The 17,734-nt window shown below is 39.2% G+C and overlaps 1 protein-coding gene across 2 annotated transcripts; it reads right to left on the bottom strand.

The window, feature by feature from the left end:
• Window positions 1-925: 925 nt before the first annotated feature.
• acvr1c (activin A receptor type 1C) lies at window positions 926-15,830 on the bottom strand. 2 transcript variants are annotated; one of them, XM_085136307.1, is made up of 10 exons: window positions 15,723-15,830; window positions 14,423-14,542; window positions 8,828-9,058; window positions 6,163-6,405; window positions 5,765-5,995; window positions 5,500-5,667; window positions 4,930-5,086; window positions 3,823-3,947; window positions 3,138-3,268; window positions 926-1,365 (listed from the first exon to the last, which is right to left on the bottom strand). In XM_085136307.1, exons 2-10 carry the CDS (start codon window positions 14,490-14,492, stop codon window positions 1,240-1,242), a joined length of 1,482 nt encoding a protein of 493 aa, XP_084992433.1. In that variant the 5' UTR covers window positions 14,493-14,542; window positions 15,723-15,830; the 3' UTR covers window positions 926-1,239. The 2 variants fall into 2 exon arrangements, with proteins under 2 accessions (XP_084992433.1, XP_084992434.1); XM_085136308.1 differs by lacking the exons at window positions 926-1,365; window positions 15,723-15,830 and adding an exon at window positions 2,252-3,058 and having other exon boundaries at window positions 3,110-3,268; window positions 14,423-15,173.
• Between the last annotated feature and the right edge of the window lie 1,904 nt (window positions 15,831-17,734).

The raw sequence follows: 17,734 nt of genomic DNA, 5'->3' as shown, positions 1-17,734 counted from the left end.
TGCATGATTTCAAACACACATGCAAGCACACCTACACATGTATGCACAAATCGTGTGCAGATTCAGATTTCTGCACTTCCTCTAAGCCTGTTTATGTCGAGGTTCTGTAGGCCATGTTAGACAGTGGTGCTAGTGATGCTAATGTGAACCCATATTCAAACTGTGCTCCCCTTATGTGGTATGTAAAAGTAATCAGCATCATGTTGCGCTACATTTGCACCTTCGGCAGCTTTTTTTGCAATTTTTTTTTTCACCTAATGCAAAAATAAGGTTTATATAAAAACAATGGATTTGAATTATATATAGGCTTTTGTTTAGATGCTTCATTTTACATTTATCGGATAGTTGCTCGTTTTTGTTCAGCAGCAGAAAGCTTTAATATGCAAATAATTTTTTTAGAAAAAAAAATAGAATAGACATTCATAGATTTTCTTATCTTTATATTAAAAATATGTATTTGTAGTGATTTGATTTTTATGGTTAATCAAACAATGTCAGAAATATTTCTTTGTCGGGATAAACTTTCATTAGTTCAAGTTGCACTCTATATGCTGAAATACCCTTTTCATGTAGTGACCATTGGCACCAGTGGATGAAAAGTTCATCACTCCATTAGATTTCTTCTGCTTATAACACCCTTAATTATCCAATTGCTGTGAGTTAATTTTTCATTAAAAAGCCTTGGATGCATTGAGCTAAAGATGATCTTTTACTTGTAAGCTTAGTAGTGCTTTGTGTACATGAGTGCCGGTCAAGCAGTAGCACTTCTGATTAACAGGGAAAATCTGTATGTGTGTCTGTCATTAAAAAACAGTCAAACCGGCTGTTTTGTTTCGTTTAAATCCAGTATCCTACAAGATTGTCATTTAGCACATTAACTACCCAGCAATACTGTATTGGCTACAAGATATGGCACGAATATCAATGTGCAACTTCAAGCTTTGGGCACTTATGATACTGAGGTAGCAAAACAATCTATCTATACATCAAACACAACTTATTTAAAATGGCTCTTCCTACCAAGAGTTTCGCTGTTTGGTTAAAATGTTGCTTCACAAGGTGTCTAAGTGCAAAGCTTTCAAAAACGACTCCTACAATACTTTGGCACCAACGACGACACAATGAAGCTTTCCAACGGTGTGGTTGTGTCCCAAGGACGGTGGTCTCGGGCAGTAAGAGAGGTCAATTATTTTACACCAGCGCCAGCACCAGTGCCGATCTGCAGAGCAACAAATCTAACTATTCTTTGATGTCCTTGATAACGGATAGCTGAGACAAGGTTTTCTTGACCCGCAGAGCAGTCAGTCGCGCAGCAGATTTAGCGTACCAGCACTCCCTCATCAGCTTGCCCATCACACGCAGAGCCTGGTGTAGCAACGAGATGAGATGACGTTATAAGTTACAAAACCCAGAAAATCAGAGGTCAGGCTCCAGTGTGTACTGGAATAACAAATATCAAACATCTAATCTGAACAGTTTCACCGGTAACTAAACATGCAATCCAACCTCTTTGATTGACTGTAGAAATATCTTTGCAGCCTTTGCAGTGGTAGTAATAGTTTTTGGTGGCTAAAATTGAATACAGTGGTGTGTCAGAATAACGCCCAATTCTCTTCTGTCAGGAAGTGGTTTAACAAGAAATGAGATCTGAGACAAAGAAGTCTCAGACCTCACCCTGTTCTGTCAATCACTTTTAGCCCATTACCCGAGGCCTTGAAGTTAACCACTGCTATGTGTGTCATCCCTCCAGTGCCGTCCTGACTTCTTAAATATCACGTTTTCTGTACATTTTAAAAAGCTTTAAGAGAATTTCCACTTTCATATGGCTGTAATATGTATATATTTGAATCACCAAGTTCTCTGATGATATCTGTGACGATAGTAAACAGTGTCCACTAAAGTGCAACTCCCCCTGAAAGGCAAGGGCTATACTACAACTTTGATGTTTTTTTATTACATCATGCTGACATCAGCCTATCAAGGTCAAATGCTTAGCCAATCATGGTACTCGTGTCCTCCAAGGCCTAGCATATTGTTTGAAAGTTTGAAGACGAGCCATAAAAATTGTGGGTAATAAAAAGCTCTTACTGAGTTTGAAATTTGGTGCCTTGACCTTGACCCGATTTTCCCCAAAATGAAATCAGCTCGAGTTGTTATTGGTATCTAATATCACACAAAATTTTAAAATGATACATTGAAAATTGTTGACATTAGACTGCTAGCAAACAGACAAATTACATAATATACTCCCTCTGGCAAAACTTGTGATGTCACGATGCGTTGTACACAGGAAAAATTATGGTAAATTTATTGACCTATGGCAATACTGAGGTAGTAGTTTGTGGCCACAGTGCATCAAGCATGGAGGGTGATAGCTATTACCTATAACCTCAATAGCTGTTACATGAGCTCCTTATGTATAAAGTTGGGACAACAGACTAATCTTTGACAGCCACCTCAGCTTAAATAAGCATGTCACCTCAGTTGTGCAACTTGGTTTGCAGCTTACAAGACTCAGTAAGGTCTCAGTTTTATCTAGATAAAATCTAGACACAGTCATATACATGCTTTAAGATCCCCTAGATTATTTTACTGCATTTCTCGGTTCACACTAAAGCATATTTCAGATCTCCTGACATCATTTGCTCGTGACTGTGACATCGATCACTCTGGAAACAGTTATAAAACCATTTCTAAGGCATTAAGACTCCAGAAAATCATGGTGCGAGCTGTTATCCACAAATCGAGAAAGCTATTGTATTTACTTGGGTTATTGTTGTCTAATAATCATTTTTGATGATCTAAAACATGTAAGTGTGAAAAATATATTAAAAAAGTAAGAAATAAAGACTTTTTCACAAACTATATATAAATGAAGTTGACAAAGTTTAATACTACTGTCAGGAGCACACACAAAAGTTTGTTTTTAGCATTTAATTTGTTTAGTTTTAAACGTGTTCATGCTTTGATACAGCTATTCCATATGTGACACTGTAAATTTTCCTATGTGGTTAGAGGCTGTTGGTTCACTGATGCTCGGTTTGGTGCTAAACTGTGACTAATCGTGCTTTATGTCACCATGACACCGGTTCTTTGACAGCTATCTCACATAACGACACATCAGATTTCTGCCTCACCTCACAGCTCTGCCACTGATTGGGAATGCTGGGTCTGAGCTTCTGATCGCAAACCACTTTCCTCATGTCCTCAATGGATGGATCTGAAGGCACCATGTCATAATAAGGCAGCTGAAAATCCTCATGAAGTGCTGTGAAAATGCAAAAAACAAAAAAGCATTTTGTTTATTGTCTGGATTTACTTCATGAGGTTTATGAACAACATGTGCAGTGTGCTGTGAAATATAAGCAAAGATCTAGTGTTTCTGGGAGAATTACAGTTTCATGTATGCACTCTTCTTGAAGCAGTGCATGCTTTTCCTTTTTTCTGTGATTATATACTGTGGTGATACTCAGTGTAATGCTATAATATGGCAGCGTATGTGCAAGTAATACTTGCGAGCCACAAGTTCAGGCCTTAGTTAATGACGTTAATATGGTTACACAGGTCTGAGTGTGAGCACAGGTGCTCCACAAGCCTTCTGTTTACAAGGAGCAGCCAATCAGAGGTTAGTTAGGTTAAAGGAAGAGGAGCTGTAGAGGCTCGTTTCAAACAGTCTGCACTGAGAGTCAGTATAAGATTTTTTTAAACTGTGTATTATGCAAAGCAAGTCTCTCACAGTCGCTCCAAAAATAAAAGTATTGTTTTGGAAATTTGCATGAAACTCGTGGTAGAGTGTATGTGTGTGTGCGTAGTTTGAAATACCCCTATCGGAGCATCTTCTGGCCAGTTCCCAGAACACCAGGCCTAATGAATAGATATCCGCCCGCTTAAACGACTCAAAGGTGTTTATATTGATTGTCTCATCCAGGATTTCTGGAGCCATGTACCTGCAGAGGACAGAATGATTACTGTCTAATGAAATAAAAAGCCCCGTACCTCTTGCAGTATATACTTTAATCGATTTGTTTGTGTGGGTTGGCTTCAAAACGTTGTCTCCCAAATTCTAAAAATGTGAAACCACAGGTCACATCGCCCTCGTCAAAACCAGCAGAACATATAAGCTGCAGGACATGTATCCGTATTCCTTGCTGAAGACAGCAAAGATTCAAGTGCTGCTCTTATAGGAATGGTTATCACTTTTTAAAAGGACAAATATATCATCTTTAAAAGAAAACACAGCACTCACTCAAGCCTTATAGACTGACCAAAAACAAGTCCACAACCACTAGGAGTCGCCAAAGCCTAAATACTTGAGAATGGTCTGCTGCTAAATAAATACATTTGTTTTTGTACTGTTTACAGTTGCATCACTGCTGTTTGTTCTCTCACACCAAATAAATTGAGATTTCATGACTTTTACTCAGCATACTCAAACGGACTGTGTGAACTGTGTACACAGACACTACATGATGATGTCTCCTCTATAAAGAGTATTATTTATGCATCAATCGGGGGGAGAAAGCTGTTCTACACATGTGTTCCTGCACTTTTGACCTCTTTAGACTTTGTCCTTTCCTCCATGCATCTTGGAAATAGGTGAAGCTGTGCCATGTGCAATGTGTACACACACGGCTAATATTACTCTCTAAATAAACAAGGCCAGTTATTCCAGCATGACACCTGGAGGGCCTTATTTGTTACTGTGGGTTCTGCTTTTCTTGCTGAAACCAAAACCAAAGATGCTGGCTTCCTCTTAATGTTTAAGGGCCAATTAATAGTATTACTTTAAAACACACTGACATGAGAGAACAACTCAAAATCACCAATGATATTTAAAGAACACAGAAGTGATTTTGGTTTAAAGGCACTTCAGTTTAATTTCACATTTCTGTTTTGTGTGTGTTTTTTGTATTGTGACATAAATCCAACCTCTTAGTTCCCACTCTGTGGTTGGATGGTATGTCTATGGTGTTTGTGCTGGAGTCGAGTTTCACGGCCAAACCCAAATCTGCAATCACCGCCGTCCCGTTCTTCTTCACTAAGACATTTTTAGACTTTAGGTCTCTGTGAGCAATGGCTGGCTTCCCTAGAAGCAAGAAAGTAACAATTAAGGTTATTCTGGAAGCCCCAAAAATGTTCTTTATATTACAGCAAATGTTTTGGGTCTTTTAGAGATGGATGAAATTGAGGATCATTTTCCAGCCTTAATGTCATAAAATGTCACCTTATCATATCACAGCAGGTTTTGCCTTGTGGTTACACTGTAGCACTGAGTTGATTAGCAAATTAATGGTCAGTCAATGGAAATTTTTTCTTCAGGTTTTAATATATAAAGATATCGCATTGAGATATAGGAAGCACATGGCCAAAATACATTTGCTCCTTTTAATAAGATTAAAGGATATATATATTAAAGGAAATAGAGCACCCTTTGAGCTTCTCTGATGTGACTTCACTGTCCTAGAATTCAAGTTCTTTATTTACTAAGTACATTCATACCCTGTGTGCCAATGATTTCCATGTGGAGATGTGCCAGCCCACTGGCTATGGACAGAGCAAGAATAATCATGCCTTCCACTGAGACCGTGTGCCTGTTCAGGTAATCATACAGGGAGCCGTGCTCATGGTACTCTGACACCAACCAGAGCTGAGTCCATGAGCCATTATCTGCAAAAAGGCAGCGAATGACAACGTTATATGTTGGCGAATTTATTTATTAGCTTAATTTGTGAATACATTTGTATTTAGTTTCTAGTTGTAAGACCTTTGTTATCAGCAGCAATAAAGCCCAGGATGTTTTCGTGCCTGAGCATGACAGTCTGATAGATCTCAGCTTCACGGAACCACGAGCGCTCGTCCCTGGAAGAGAAGATCTTAACTGCCACGTCCTCGCCCCTCCACTTGCCGCGCCACACCTCGCCGTATCGACCTTTTCCGATGGTCTCCTGCAGGACGATGGTTCGAGCTATGGTTCGCTGGACCAGCAGTGGCAGCCCTGCAAGATGCAGATGGGAAGAGAAGAGCAGTGGTTTTGTCTCAGCAGATCATAGCTGGAGGAATCAACAAAATGTGTGCAATTACTGGATTATACTTGTACCACAATGGTCACAATTCGGGCCATTGTGTCAGTAACCATGTGACAAGTTCAAGCAGTTCTCTCACCTGATCCTGAACCAGAAGTGCTCATGTCATATATCAGATCTTTGAGACTTTTGTCAGGTGACATTAGCAACTGATCATCCAGAGGCTCCTCCGGGTCCTGTTTGTGGGATCGCCTGTAGGGACAACGGTGGCCCTGCACAACAAAGACGCCTAGCAGGATCCCTACAGACAGCAAGCAGGAGGGCACCAGGATCACCACGATGAGCTGCAGCCTGCTCCAGCCGGGTTCTTCTGAAGGCCTCTCTGAACAACAACATAGCCAATATTATTAGCATGTAGTCCTTTTCTAACATTCCTAGTACTTTTTTTGGTTCAATAATCAGTAGAATGTAGAATGGGGGTAAGATTTGCAACTGTGTTTAATGGGTCTAAGGTCCCTGCTGTGTCTGCTGCACACCCTGGTGGTTACTAGAAAACATGGCAACAGCATAGGGGGCAATTAGCACAACTCAACACATCAGTGTTACATAAAACTCCAGCTCAGACTTTCAGAAAAGCTCAGCAAAATTAAAACACCACTTATTCTGCAGCCCTAAACTTTAGAGAGGTGAAAATTGAACATTTGGCAGATGCAATGTTTTCTTGTTTTTCCAGCGTGTCTGAAAATTTTCATCACTGCCTGTAAGTGTCATTAATCAAAAAGGAATATTGAATTGAATTGAATATAGATATTGAATCTTTTAGTGCCAGCAAGCTTTCACTCCTCAGAAAATTAGAACTAATCAGCAACAGGTGCACCGTCAGACCTCGCAAATAAAGATATAGGCTTGGCAAAACAAAATAACTTGACGTTTCTGTCCCTGACCTTCATTCTGTCTGTGGGTGGCCAGAGGAAAACCTGGACATAAACAAAAACAGGTGAGCGGGTGGGCGCTGTGATAATAAGAGATTTAGAGACATGCTGGCAAAATAATGTGCTGTCAGTGCTGCATTACTACCATGACCTAGTGCTAAATTTGTTTGGTCTGGCGAAATAAAGAGGGAGAATTCTGTAACGATTACTTGGCCAACTTCAGGATCGCAGGAGCTACAACTAACTCTTTCAACATATATGTGCACATGTGGGTACTGTAATAAAAAAAATAAAGGTTTGAAAAAAACCTAAGTCCCCAAAGGATGAAATGTCCTCACCAAGCAATCCTAAAATGTGCAACATCTGCAGATGGCCCAATGTGCAAAGCAACACATTGTGAACTAAACCACAGTTTCTTAAGACATCTTTAGCCTTTTACCTAAATACAGATCCTGCCATGTGTCCCACTGGTGCTCAGCAGATATGGTGCAAAACAAGACCTTACTCTCTCCTCTGGCTTATAAGACCTTCTACACACTCTTTTCTTCCCTCTTAGGTGATTGGGGTCATCTCAAAGCTCATATCTGCTTTTAAACAGTTTACTACAGCTAAGAGGGGTTTGGAAATTAGGTACAAAGGAACACTTAAAGTATCCCTTCCCGTGTGTTGAAAAACTCTAAAGTAAATCAAATTGTACAGCTACACAAACCACTAAACACTACCTAGCACTTAAATGTCTGAGTATAGAAATACATGGAAGTCAAAGCGAGGTCGTGAATTCTTTATGTATGAAAAAAATCCACAGCTAAACGGATGAGCTGATATGTAGCAAAGCAGTGGAACAGATTGATTGCGCTGTCCTCATTCACAGTCAGCACCATCATGGCCTCGGGGCACTGCCCCAACCACTCTCATTAAAAATCTGCAGCATCAGACACTTCAGCACCAAACATATGAATATGATCATATATTTGTTTTGTTTCTCACTGACCATCTATACCTTTCTGCTTGCAAATTGGAAACAATCAGTAAATGACTCCATTAGGAAATCAACTGATAATCTGCAGTATTTTTAATAAATAAACCATTTCAGTAATTTTTTAGCCAGCTGCATATACAAAGGTGTGCGTAATCCTTCTCTGTATTAAGCCCAACTTCCACCCAGCAGACCCATGAGAGGCTTTTGGGACTACATGCCTGACAACAAAGTATTTATTTATAAATCAGGCGAGGGAGGGGGAGGATCACTAACTGACGTCCCATAGCCTCTGCCAGATTTGTTATGTCACAGGATCTAGGAGGATCAGCATCCACCTCGTCTAGCCGGGACCAGAATGAGTGGGAAATCCCACACAGATTGAGTTGGTGTTGCCGCTGAGTGTATGCTACTGAAGCAGTGGAACATTAAAAGACTGTCTGAGGGGCTGAATGCATTTTTCCTTTATTTCAGTTTTCCAATATCCGTAAACTGTTTATATATAAATCTATTCATTTTTGTATCTGCTATCACAGCTTATGTAGGGCAGAGTACACCCTGGACAAGTAGCCCATTGCAGGTCTAACCCAAACATACAGACAAGCATTTACAGTCATACCCACTGCTAATTTAGAACAACAGGCTAACTAACATACATGTCTTTGGAGACTGGGAGGAAGCCAGAGTATCCGGAGTAAACCCGCACAAGCGCACATGCAAACTGCACACAGATAGGCCCCAGCTGGCCAGGTGGTCTCGCCACATGCTGCTGCATTACCACACTGTGCACTGTTTATATATAACTCTGTATTATTTCTGCTTCAAAATGCAACCAAAAACTAGTAGAGGCAAATAGACACAGTGGCCTCAGGTCAGTAGCATCGTGTGGGCTGTACCTGGGTATAGGTGCAGGGTCTCGTTGTTGCAGAAGTCAGTGAAGCAACAGTTCCTTTTGGAGACATTTCTGGAGCTGTAGCAGAAGACCTGGCCTTTCATCTCAGAGGGGGACAGGCAGGATTTCACTGCCTCCTCCTTCCCATTGATCAGCATCACAGAGTTCCAGCAGGCGCCGTCTGCTGCTGTCTCACAGGTGTTGTTGGCACACAGCTGGCACACACACTTCAAACCTGAAAGACATTGAGATTTGGTGATTTTTGCCTTCAGACACTTTACAGCTGACAGCAGTCACTGTACTTCATTTATCTGTGAGTGACTGAGTTTCCACAGCATGTCTTTATCCTGTCTTCCTTCTCTCACCCCAACCGGTCGCAGCAGATGGCCGCCCCTCCCTGAGCCTGGTTCTGCCGGAGGTTTCTTCCTGTTAAAAGGGAGTTTTTCCTTCCCACTGTCGCCAAAGTGCTTGCTCATAGGGGGTCATATGATTGTTGGGCTTTTCTCTGTATCTATGAAGCGCCTTGAGGCGACATTTGTTGTGATTTGGCGCTATATAAATAAAATTGAATTGAATTGAATTGAATTGAGGGGGGCTACTGACTCGCGTGAACAGTGGTTTTTAACTCTTTAGTAGCAGGATGCTCCTGTTACATAATGACATCTATGCTCTTAATGGATGGAGGTGGAGGAACCAGATTAATGCCTCTTAGTTTAACACCCACATAATCTTGTGTTCTACTTGGAGCTGTTGTCATGCTTTGTTCCATAAGCAGTATCTGATAAGCAAGAGTGCACTGCCTGCTCACAAGAAAGAAAAACAAATAGCTTTAAAAATTGCTAATTATTTAATTGTGTGCAATGTTTTTTATGGCGCCTTCAGTTTTCAAGCTAAAGGTCTCCACAGCCTTATCTTGTAAATTGTAATATTTCGTAACAAGCAGCACCCATTCATACATTTTTTATAGACACTGATGGCTGATCCTGAAATGTAATTATCAACAGCTAAGTGACAATACCTTAAATCAATTTCCAGTCATGACTGCTGTATGTATGCAGTAATTATTTTACTTACTGTACTCTGTAATAATCTTAAGTCATTCTTCACTGCCTTAATTTGGATCCACCACGCCATAAGACCTGTTGTCAGAATGGCTTCTTTACAGCCAGCCTTCCACTGAGACCTTTTCCGATGACTCTGCAGTGGACAGCAGACGGATCAACTAAAGGACCAGATGCATCTCGCAGGTTCTGCGTCAGGTCTTAGCTGGATTTTTTTTTCTTATTTCTTTAGGATAAGAATTTCAGATACTGTCCATCTAGTGTAGATATTCTTAGCCCTGACATTTCTTCATTTGTCCTCCACTCCATTTGTCCAGTTTTTACAGAATTTCTAAGGGCACTCTGAATGCCATGCTGTGCCAAGTCTTCTGCTGATAACACTTTGGAATTCACCTTGTTGGTGCAAAAAATACTTTATGCTGTTTTTGTACATTCAACTAAATAAATGGGAATAATTTCTTTTTGACATGCTCTTAGAAACAAAAGGCCTAAAGATACAAAGTTGCCTGTTATAATTGCCTGGATAAACACTAGTTCCTTCACTTAGTTGCCTTTTTATACTTAAATATAGATCAATGTAAAAAACAAACAAAAACAAATTCTGAAAATGGTTGGATACAGGACTGGATGGAAAACAAGTGAAAAAGCATCCAATGTCCAAACCTGGAGACCAGTTTTCTAAAAATACAATAAAGTCTGGCTCACTGGAAGCAAAATATTAAGAAATGAGCTTAATCAGCTGTATTTTTATGTTTTTTTTGTTGTGTGCTTTTTAAAAAAAATCGTATAAATCATAAATTCATTGATACGTAGCGATATCGGAAATCAATCCCTGTTTATTCCAGACTCATGTTTTGTTCCTGCTCCCTCGCGAATCTCCTGGAAAGCTGATCAATTTTCTATTGACTTTGCGTTTTGTACTAAATCTGGAACCACATTGCTCACTTGGCTCAGTTCCCATGAACTATGAATGCCTTATAAGTAAATCTGACTTGTAATATGCATGTCACACAGAGGTTATATGGTACCTAAAATCTGGAAGAGCCAAAGTATTAAAAGGGGATTTAAACAAATATCATTACATAACAAAATAATATCTTTATAAACATAATCTTTATTTTCAACATCTTGTAGCCTAACCATTAAAATTAAAAAGTGGTGGACGGTTTTTGAAAAATTCAATTAGAGTATATTTTTCCTCCAGCCTGCTGTGCTGTTCATTCAGGTGGTTTTGATGCGAGCTGCCCAGTTTTGGACATGCTGGCTGTAATGTCTGGCTTCTCTCTGAGTATAATGGAACAAAATGCCACTCACCTTGTGGTGACTAAGGTGCCAAAAACAAACAGAGAACTGATGTCTCTTTTTCCAGAACAAGAAAAAGAAATACAACCGCAAATCTTGCTTTGACCAGTGTCATGTAACAACTATTTTCTTCCCACAGTCTACAACCACTAAAACAAGCGCGCAGCTAGCTAATTATAGCTCTGCTGAGAGAAGACATCATTAATGTTTACATCCCATAATGCTCTCATCACGAGTATATGAATCCTTCTGCAGAGTGACAGGGATGGCAGGTGTAGTTCAGAAGAAAGGAAATATCTCCTGCATGAAAGTGCTCATGGACATTTTTTTTGGACCCCAAAAGAGACATTGCTGCTAAAAAAAAAAAAAAAAAAAAGAAAAAAAAAAAAGAAAAGAAAAATAAAGCACTTAGAGACCACGTGTCACCTGATTTACTGAATTTAAGAGCCGACAGACATCTCTCCAGCCAGCCCCAAACTCACAACAAAACACTCTAAATGGACAAACTGTGAAGGAACGAAGACATAAATTTGATCTTCATTATACTGACGGAACATAATCCCCAGTGGACAACTGAGCAGCAATAACTCTTCATCCTTTTGGTCTTTAAATGGGACTGATTGGTCATATTTCTAACTGTCAATCTTCTCTTTTAAAGGTTTTTGTAAAGCTCGTCTTGAAAAGTTCAGGTGAAGACTATGAGATTACTTTTTGCCTTTTTATAGCATAGCTGAGGTTGCTTGGTAACAACCTGTTCAAGGACAATTAAGTTAAAATACACCGAGGTGCGGCGAGAGTTTCCTTTCTTAAAGCTGATGAACGTCTGAGCACTGGTGTGTGTATTTAATCACTTCTTTTTCTTATTTCAGTTTTCTCCATTGTATAACACTGATGGAGACCGAAGACTTGATTTGGGGATCGTGCATCTTAAATGGCAAAACTATTTTTCCAAAATATACATGTTCAAAATCTTGTTGAGAATTTATAAAAGGTGCAAAAATTTCTAAGTAAAAAATTTTTATTTGCTTAATTTATCAAATTAGCAAAAACAAAACTCAAAACTTCTTACAATAAATGGGACTGTGAAACCTCACGTAATCTAAAATAATAGTTTAACAGGAAACTTGTCTAACCATTTGTACTCTTTCTAAATCCCCATCTTATGATGATATATAACTACATTTCAAATCTATATTCAATTCTCTCTGTTTCAGGAACTTCATATTACCCCATATTTATTTGATCATGGAGTCAGTAATAATGCCTCTGCGTGCACATTTAAAAAGCTGTGAAAAGAAAACCAACAATGAATCAAAGTTGATTCCACATCCATTCAGTTTGGAAGTGGATCTTTGCTTTGAATCAGTTTTGAAATGACTGTTCGCAGCTTTTAGAGCTTGTTTTGTGACAAACCCTAGAAGGGGCAGCTGAATCTGAGCAGTGACAGTAATGAGTACTCTTTTAAATGAAATATTGCGCAGATTTTGCACATGCTGTTCACATTTAGAAATCATTCTCCATAAACTAACAGGTTTGGATAGCCCTGCAGCACCCCTCAATCCTGAAAGAGTAATTACTCATTTCCTCAGGCGTCACCAGAGTCAGTTACAAATTAATTCTCTCTCTGTGTTGGGGAGTATAATACTGTTATTTGCAGTGTTGTGAAGTCTTGTTATAACTGTGGACCAAACTCGATGAGTCCCTTTGAACTAATATCTGCACTAATATAACAGAGAAAGTGTTTACAATTACAGGAAACAAGCACACACACAGGGAATATCTGCCACACTAGAAAATTTGACATTTTTACTTTGTTTATTATTCTGGCTTTACTTAAATCTGCATTTAATGAACCTTGTTAACCTTTTAAGTAGCTCAATTATTCAGATTGAATTCCAGTGTCTAGAAGAATAGCACCGAGGTTTGTAGAATAATTTGGAGGCATTAAGCAATAAGAGGCATTTAGCGCAATTAAGCAATAACTGGTTGTTTTTAAAAGTTTCACTTAATCATTGCATTAGAAATTAAGCTATTACATAGCTAAAGGTGACCCAGAGTGACTAAGAGAGTGCAACTAGTACAGCTTACCTTAAGTCAGAGAATGTCAGATGAAAAAACTTGTGCTTTTTAATTATTTTCAACAAAATGCATTAGACAAAGATCCTGACATACAAAGTTTGCCAAACAATAGTTTTCATCCAGTTCAACCCACCATCTACTTGCCCCACTGGAAATGTAGTAAAACATGCACTGCAGTCTAACACAGTTTTGGAGTTTATGTCTTTCGGTATACCTGAGCCCACCAGCAGCCAAACAAGCCAGGCTGTTTATGAAGTAGCACCTGTTCTGTTTTCCAGTTCTGGAGTTAAGTGGCTGCAGATTCTCCAATTCTTAATGTATTTCATCAATATCAAATGAAGTGTTACAGCACTTCAAGATGCAGCATGAATGTGGGTGGAAACTATGGATTGTTTTCATCAGTTAACCTGACATCTATTTCTGTAATGAACTGTTTGGTCTGTAGAATAAAAGATTCAATTTAGGATTTTCTGCAGCCCAGTTTTCAGCAAATATGTAGTTTTGGGCAACAAGTAGTTCAAAAGCAAAACATACGACAAGAAAAAGTTACAAATCCCTTTAGAGACACTTGAATTATTACTTCAGATATCAAGTTATAAGAGTAGCTCAAGGTTATTTTTGAATGATGAACTATCCTTTCAGGGGTGTAGTATGAATTCAATCACAGAAAACAAATAATTAATATTTCTATTTTATATTAAGCAAAACGTTTTAATCCTAGATACAAACAGGCTACAAGGTAAATGCTTTAAGGTCTTTGAAATGATATATCACAGCATGTGTACTAAAGCTGACCACATTTCTTCCACATATTTTAGCCAAACCTACTCACTGACAGCTTGAAATTACAGTCTTTTAACACCCATTCTTCCCCACCGCACACATGCTGTTTGTGGGCGGTAACTTTACTTTCAGACCTTTTTAACAGCAGCAAAATAAAAAAAATAAAAATAAAAAGAAATGCTCCACTTTTGATCATATCTTTGGAGACAAATTCTTCTTCTTTTTTTTTATTGCTATAAAGTTTTGTGTGATTTTGAAAAGTCAACTATACTAATTGAGTTAGTGTAGGCGGTCTAAGAACTCATTAAAAACCTTTAAAAACAAACAAACAAATGGCACAGCTTATTATCATGTTGCACCCTCAGACTGTGTACCTGCAGTCAGCTGGGCGATAGTCAGGAAAATCAACGCCGCTTGAAAGCACTGCTTCCCGGGACGAGTCATGGTAAGAGCCGCATCTGCTCCCTCTCTGACGCACCGCTTACACAGCTACTCTACAGAAAACAGAGCAAATAAACATTGCGGTAAAGTCCGTCGGCCATGCACCCCCGCCACAAACGTCTCCGTCTGTAAACGATCGAGAAACGCAGTTTGCTCCGCCTCTGTTGACTGGACTTTAAGAGGATTAGCGCTGCAGACCTCTGATAAAGACATGTGAATGGGAGCCAGAGAGAAAGTGCGTCGCACATCCATTTAACTGCTGTCGGTCCAATGAAACACCACCTCCTGTCTGCCAAAGGGATATGGAAATTACCTCTGCTCACTGAGGTCTCACTTATTTATTAAATGTGCAGAGATTTTAAACTATTTACAGTGTAATCTGTGGAAATTACTAACTACAATGCCACAATCTGGCCAGTCTGCAACCCATACATTATTAATAAATAATCCACAACAAGACTGCTGAGCTCCCTAATGAACACATGAGAACATGAGCACTCTGTGCTTCCCTGAGTGCAATAAGTGTCAGTTAATGCAGAAGGAACGAATGTGTCATATGAATGTCTTTGAATGTGTACTCCAAGCCCCTTTACGCACAGTGGGAGCCTTCCAGGCTTAAAAAAAATGGAGCCAATGCAACATGCCAAAACCTCAGTTTCTCCAATGGAGGCTGACCCCAAAAAGCCAGTCACTTCCCATCTTACATAGCCCAACTTTAAAAACATGTTTACAGCCTGCTACAAAAACAGTTTTGGTCTCTAAGGAAGCTAATGTTTCCCTTTATTTAAAAAAAAACAAAACAAAACTGCTCAAGGATTATTCTCCTTTGCATCTGCCTGTTAACATGTTAAAATGTCATTAAGCCTTAAAATGATGCATTAGGGATTAGGGGTCATGATTGCTATGACTGACAGGTGGATACCAACACAGCTTCACCACACCATCACAGCGAATCAGAATCAATATCTTAAACAGGTTTGTGGCACTTTTTTGGAACATTTATAATAGAAATATCTAGTGTGCACCTTTGCAGTATACACTTATAGTACACACTTAAGAAGTGCAGTTCCTCCCGTGGGCACTTCAAGCTTGCTGTAGAAAGTAAGTCACTGCAGATTTACAGCTTAAAGTATGTTTACAACTTGTTTAAAAAGCTATTAATGGTATCTGATCTACACGTAACAACAATACAAGGGTGATTTTATTATTACTATTATTTTTTTGCTAACTTACCCTTTAAAACTTTGGTGTACAGCTGCTTTGCCAGGTGGATGCCAAGGCAGCTTTAGCCCACCATTGTTCAGGCTCTTTCAAGCTCTCAAATGTGAGTTTGCAGTCCTGTAGATAACTCCCATCTTTTATATACAACCTATGACAATTATGCTGGTCCCTGGTACTTCCAAACTCCTTAAAAAAAATAAATAAATCAGTTAATTGCAAGTGTGGTGCCCTCGAGGATCTGACAGTTGCCTGTTTTGAGAGTTTGGTAATCCAACCGTCAGCCTATCTTGTGGCCATTCCAACTGCTCTCCCTGGATGGGAGAAGCAAAAACAGAATAAAAAGAAAACTAGGCTGCACAGACGCCACTTCTGACCTCTCTCCTAGTGAGGCAGAAAGTAAACACTTAGTTGATCAACAGTGAATGACGTTGCTGTACATTCAAAGCTGGACTCACCTGCATGAAAGAAGTTATTTACAGCCAGCCATGTTTCTGCTGCTGAGGCTGCATAGCAACAAAAGGTGCCAGTGTCTCCAGGGACAGTGAAGGTTTGATCCCACAGACTACATGATCATAACACAATAAAAAAAAATCGGGATTTTTTTAAAAATCTATTTATTCATGGGCGGTATGCACATTGTCTACAAACAAGAAGTGGTGAGGCAGCCACTAGTAAACTCTGAATCCAGGAACCTTGGCTTTTTGGGGGTTCTCGCAGCACAAGCAGTCTCTGCTCCAACTGCACCAGCTGTGGTCCTTGGCAGTTAAGAAAATGAATCACTACTAATATGGTGACTGACACAATCTTCATCAAGGCACTACTAGGAGAACATCAAGTCACAAGACCAACATAAGAAAAATGAGAACTTGTACAGATACACTGACAGGCAAATGCACAATGTTTATTGAGGGTGCTAAGAAAAAAAAACATCCAAGACTGTAGGATTGATGTAGGATTTTCATGAAGTTGGGTCTTTTTTGTTTATCCATGAGTGTCTTTATATAATCTGGTATAAATTGACTCATATTGTTCATTTTTAACATTTAAATTCTTTCAAATATTTTGATATTTACTTACTGGAAAAAAGTAACACATACTTCATCACCATTACACCCTCTCAGATAATGAATACAGTGCAACCAAGTCTAGCCCTAAACCTCAAAGAAACAGAATGGGACATTAAAACTGCTGGAGTCAAACCTCTGCTCTGCAGTCTCAGGACGGATCAAATGACACTGAATATGAAGACGTATATACCTTAAAAGTCTGACAGCTGTTTTCAACACCCACAGGACATCTTAGCATGGTTAATCACCCACTGTTGTCATTCAATCATCTGGCCTATAGCTCTTTTAGCATATGAATTAGTTTGTAACCAGTTTGACACTGCCAAATTCTGCTCTCCCCAAAGTTTGGGCTTTTTACCTTCACCAAATAAATAAAAAATTAACTGTTCGCATTGTTAGAGCACATCTCCAGCAGTCAGAAAAGAAGCTGCTGTTTTAGCTGGAAAGATAAAAAGCTCTGATATTCCTCTTGAGATTGAAATGGTCCTTATTATTATTCACTGTGAGCTGAATTTTCTGTTAGATTCGTAGAAGCTGGAAAAGTTCAGAACAGTCAGAGACTGTACTCAGAAAGTGCAAGGACAAAACAGCTGGATAGTTAAGAAGGATTAGCAGCTGTCATAATAGCATCTTGACACCAAAGCCCAGCTTGAACAAAGTGAAATGAAAATGGGCATTTTAGAGTAGAGCCAGCAGAAGCATGCTGAGGCTAACCACTCGATTTCATACAACTAATTTTCCATCTTAGCATTTTAGCATATTAACATTTACCAATCAGGAATAAAGCAAAGGTATGATAAGAAGTTTCAGTGAACACTTTACAGGTGAGGCTAGAAAACCTCTCTGTAGTCTTGTTGATTACTTCTCAAAATTAAGAAAACTTTGCTAAAATTTTGATAGGTTATGGGGGAAATAAACGGAGGTATTGCTTCATGATTCGAGGCATCAAATACATGT

This window comes from Neolamprologus multifasciatus, chromosome 16 (genome assembly GCF_963576455.1).
Source record: "Neolamprologus multifasciatus chromosome 16, fNeoMul1.2, whole genome shotgun sequence".
NCBI classification, from domain to species: domain Eukaryota; kingdom Metazoa; phylum Chordata; class Actinopteri; order Cichliformes; family Cichlidae; genus Neolamprologus; species Neolamprologus multifasciatus.
Note: the sequence above shows the minus strand (reverse complement) of the source record. Positions and strands in the feature narration are given on the sequence as shown.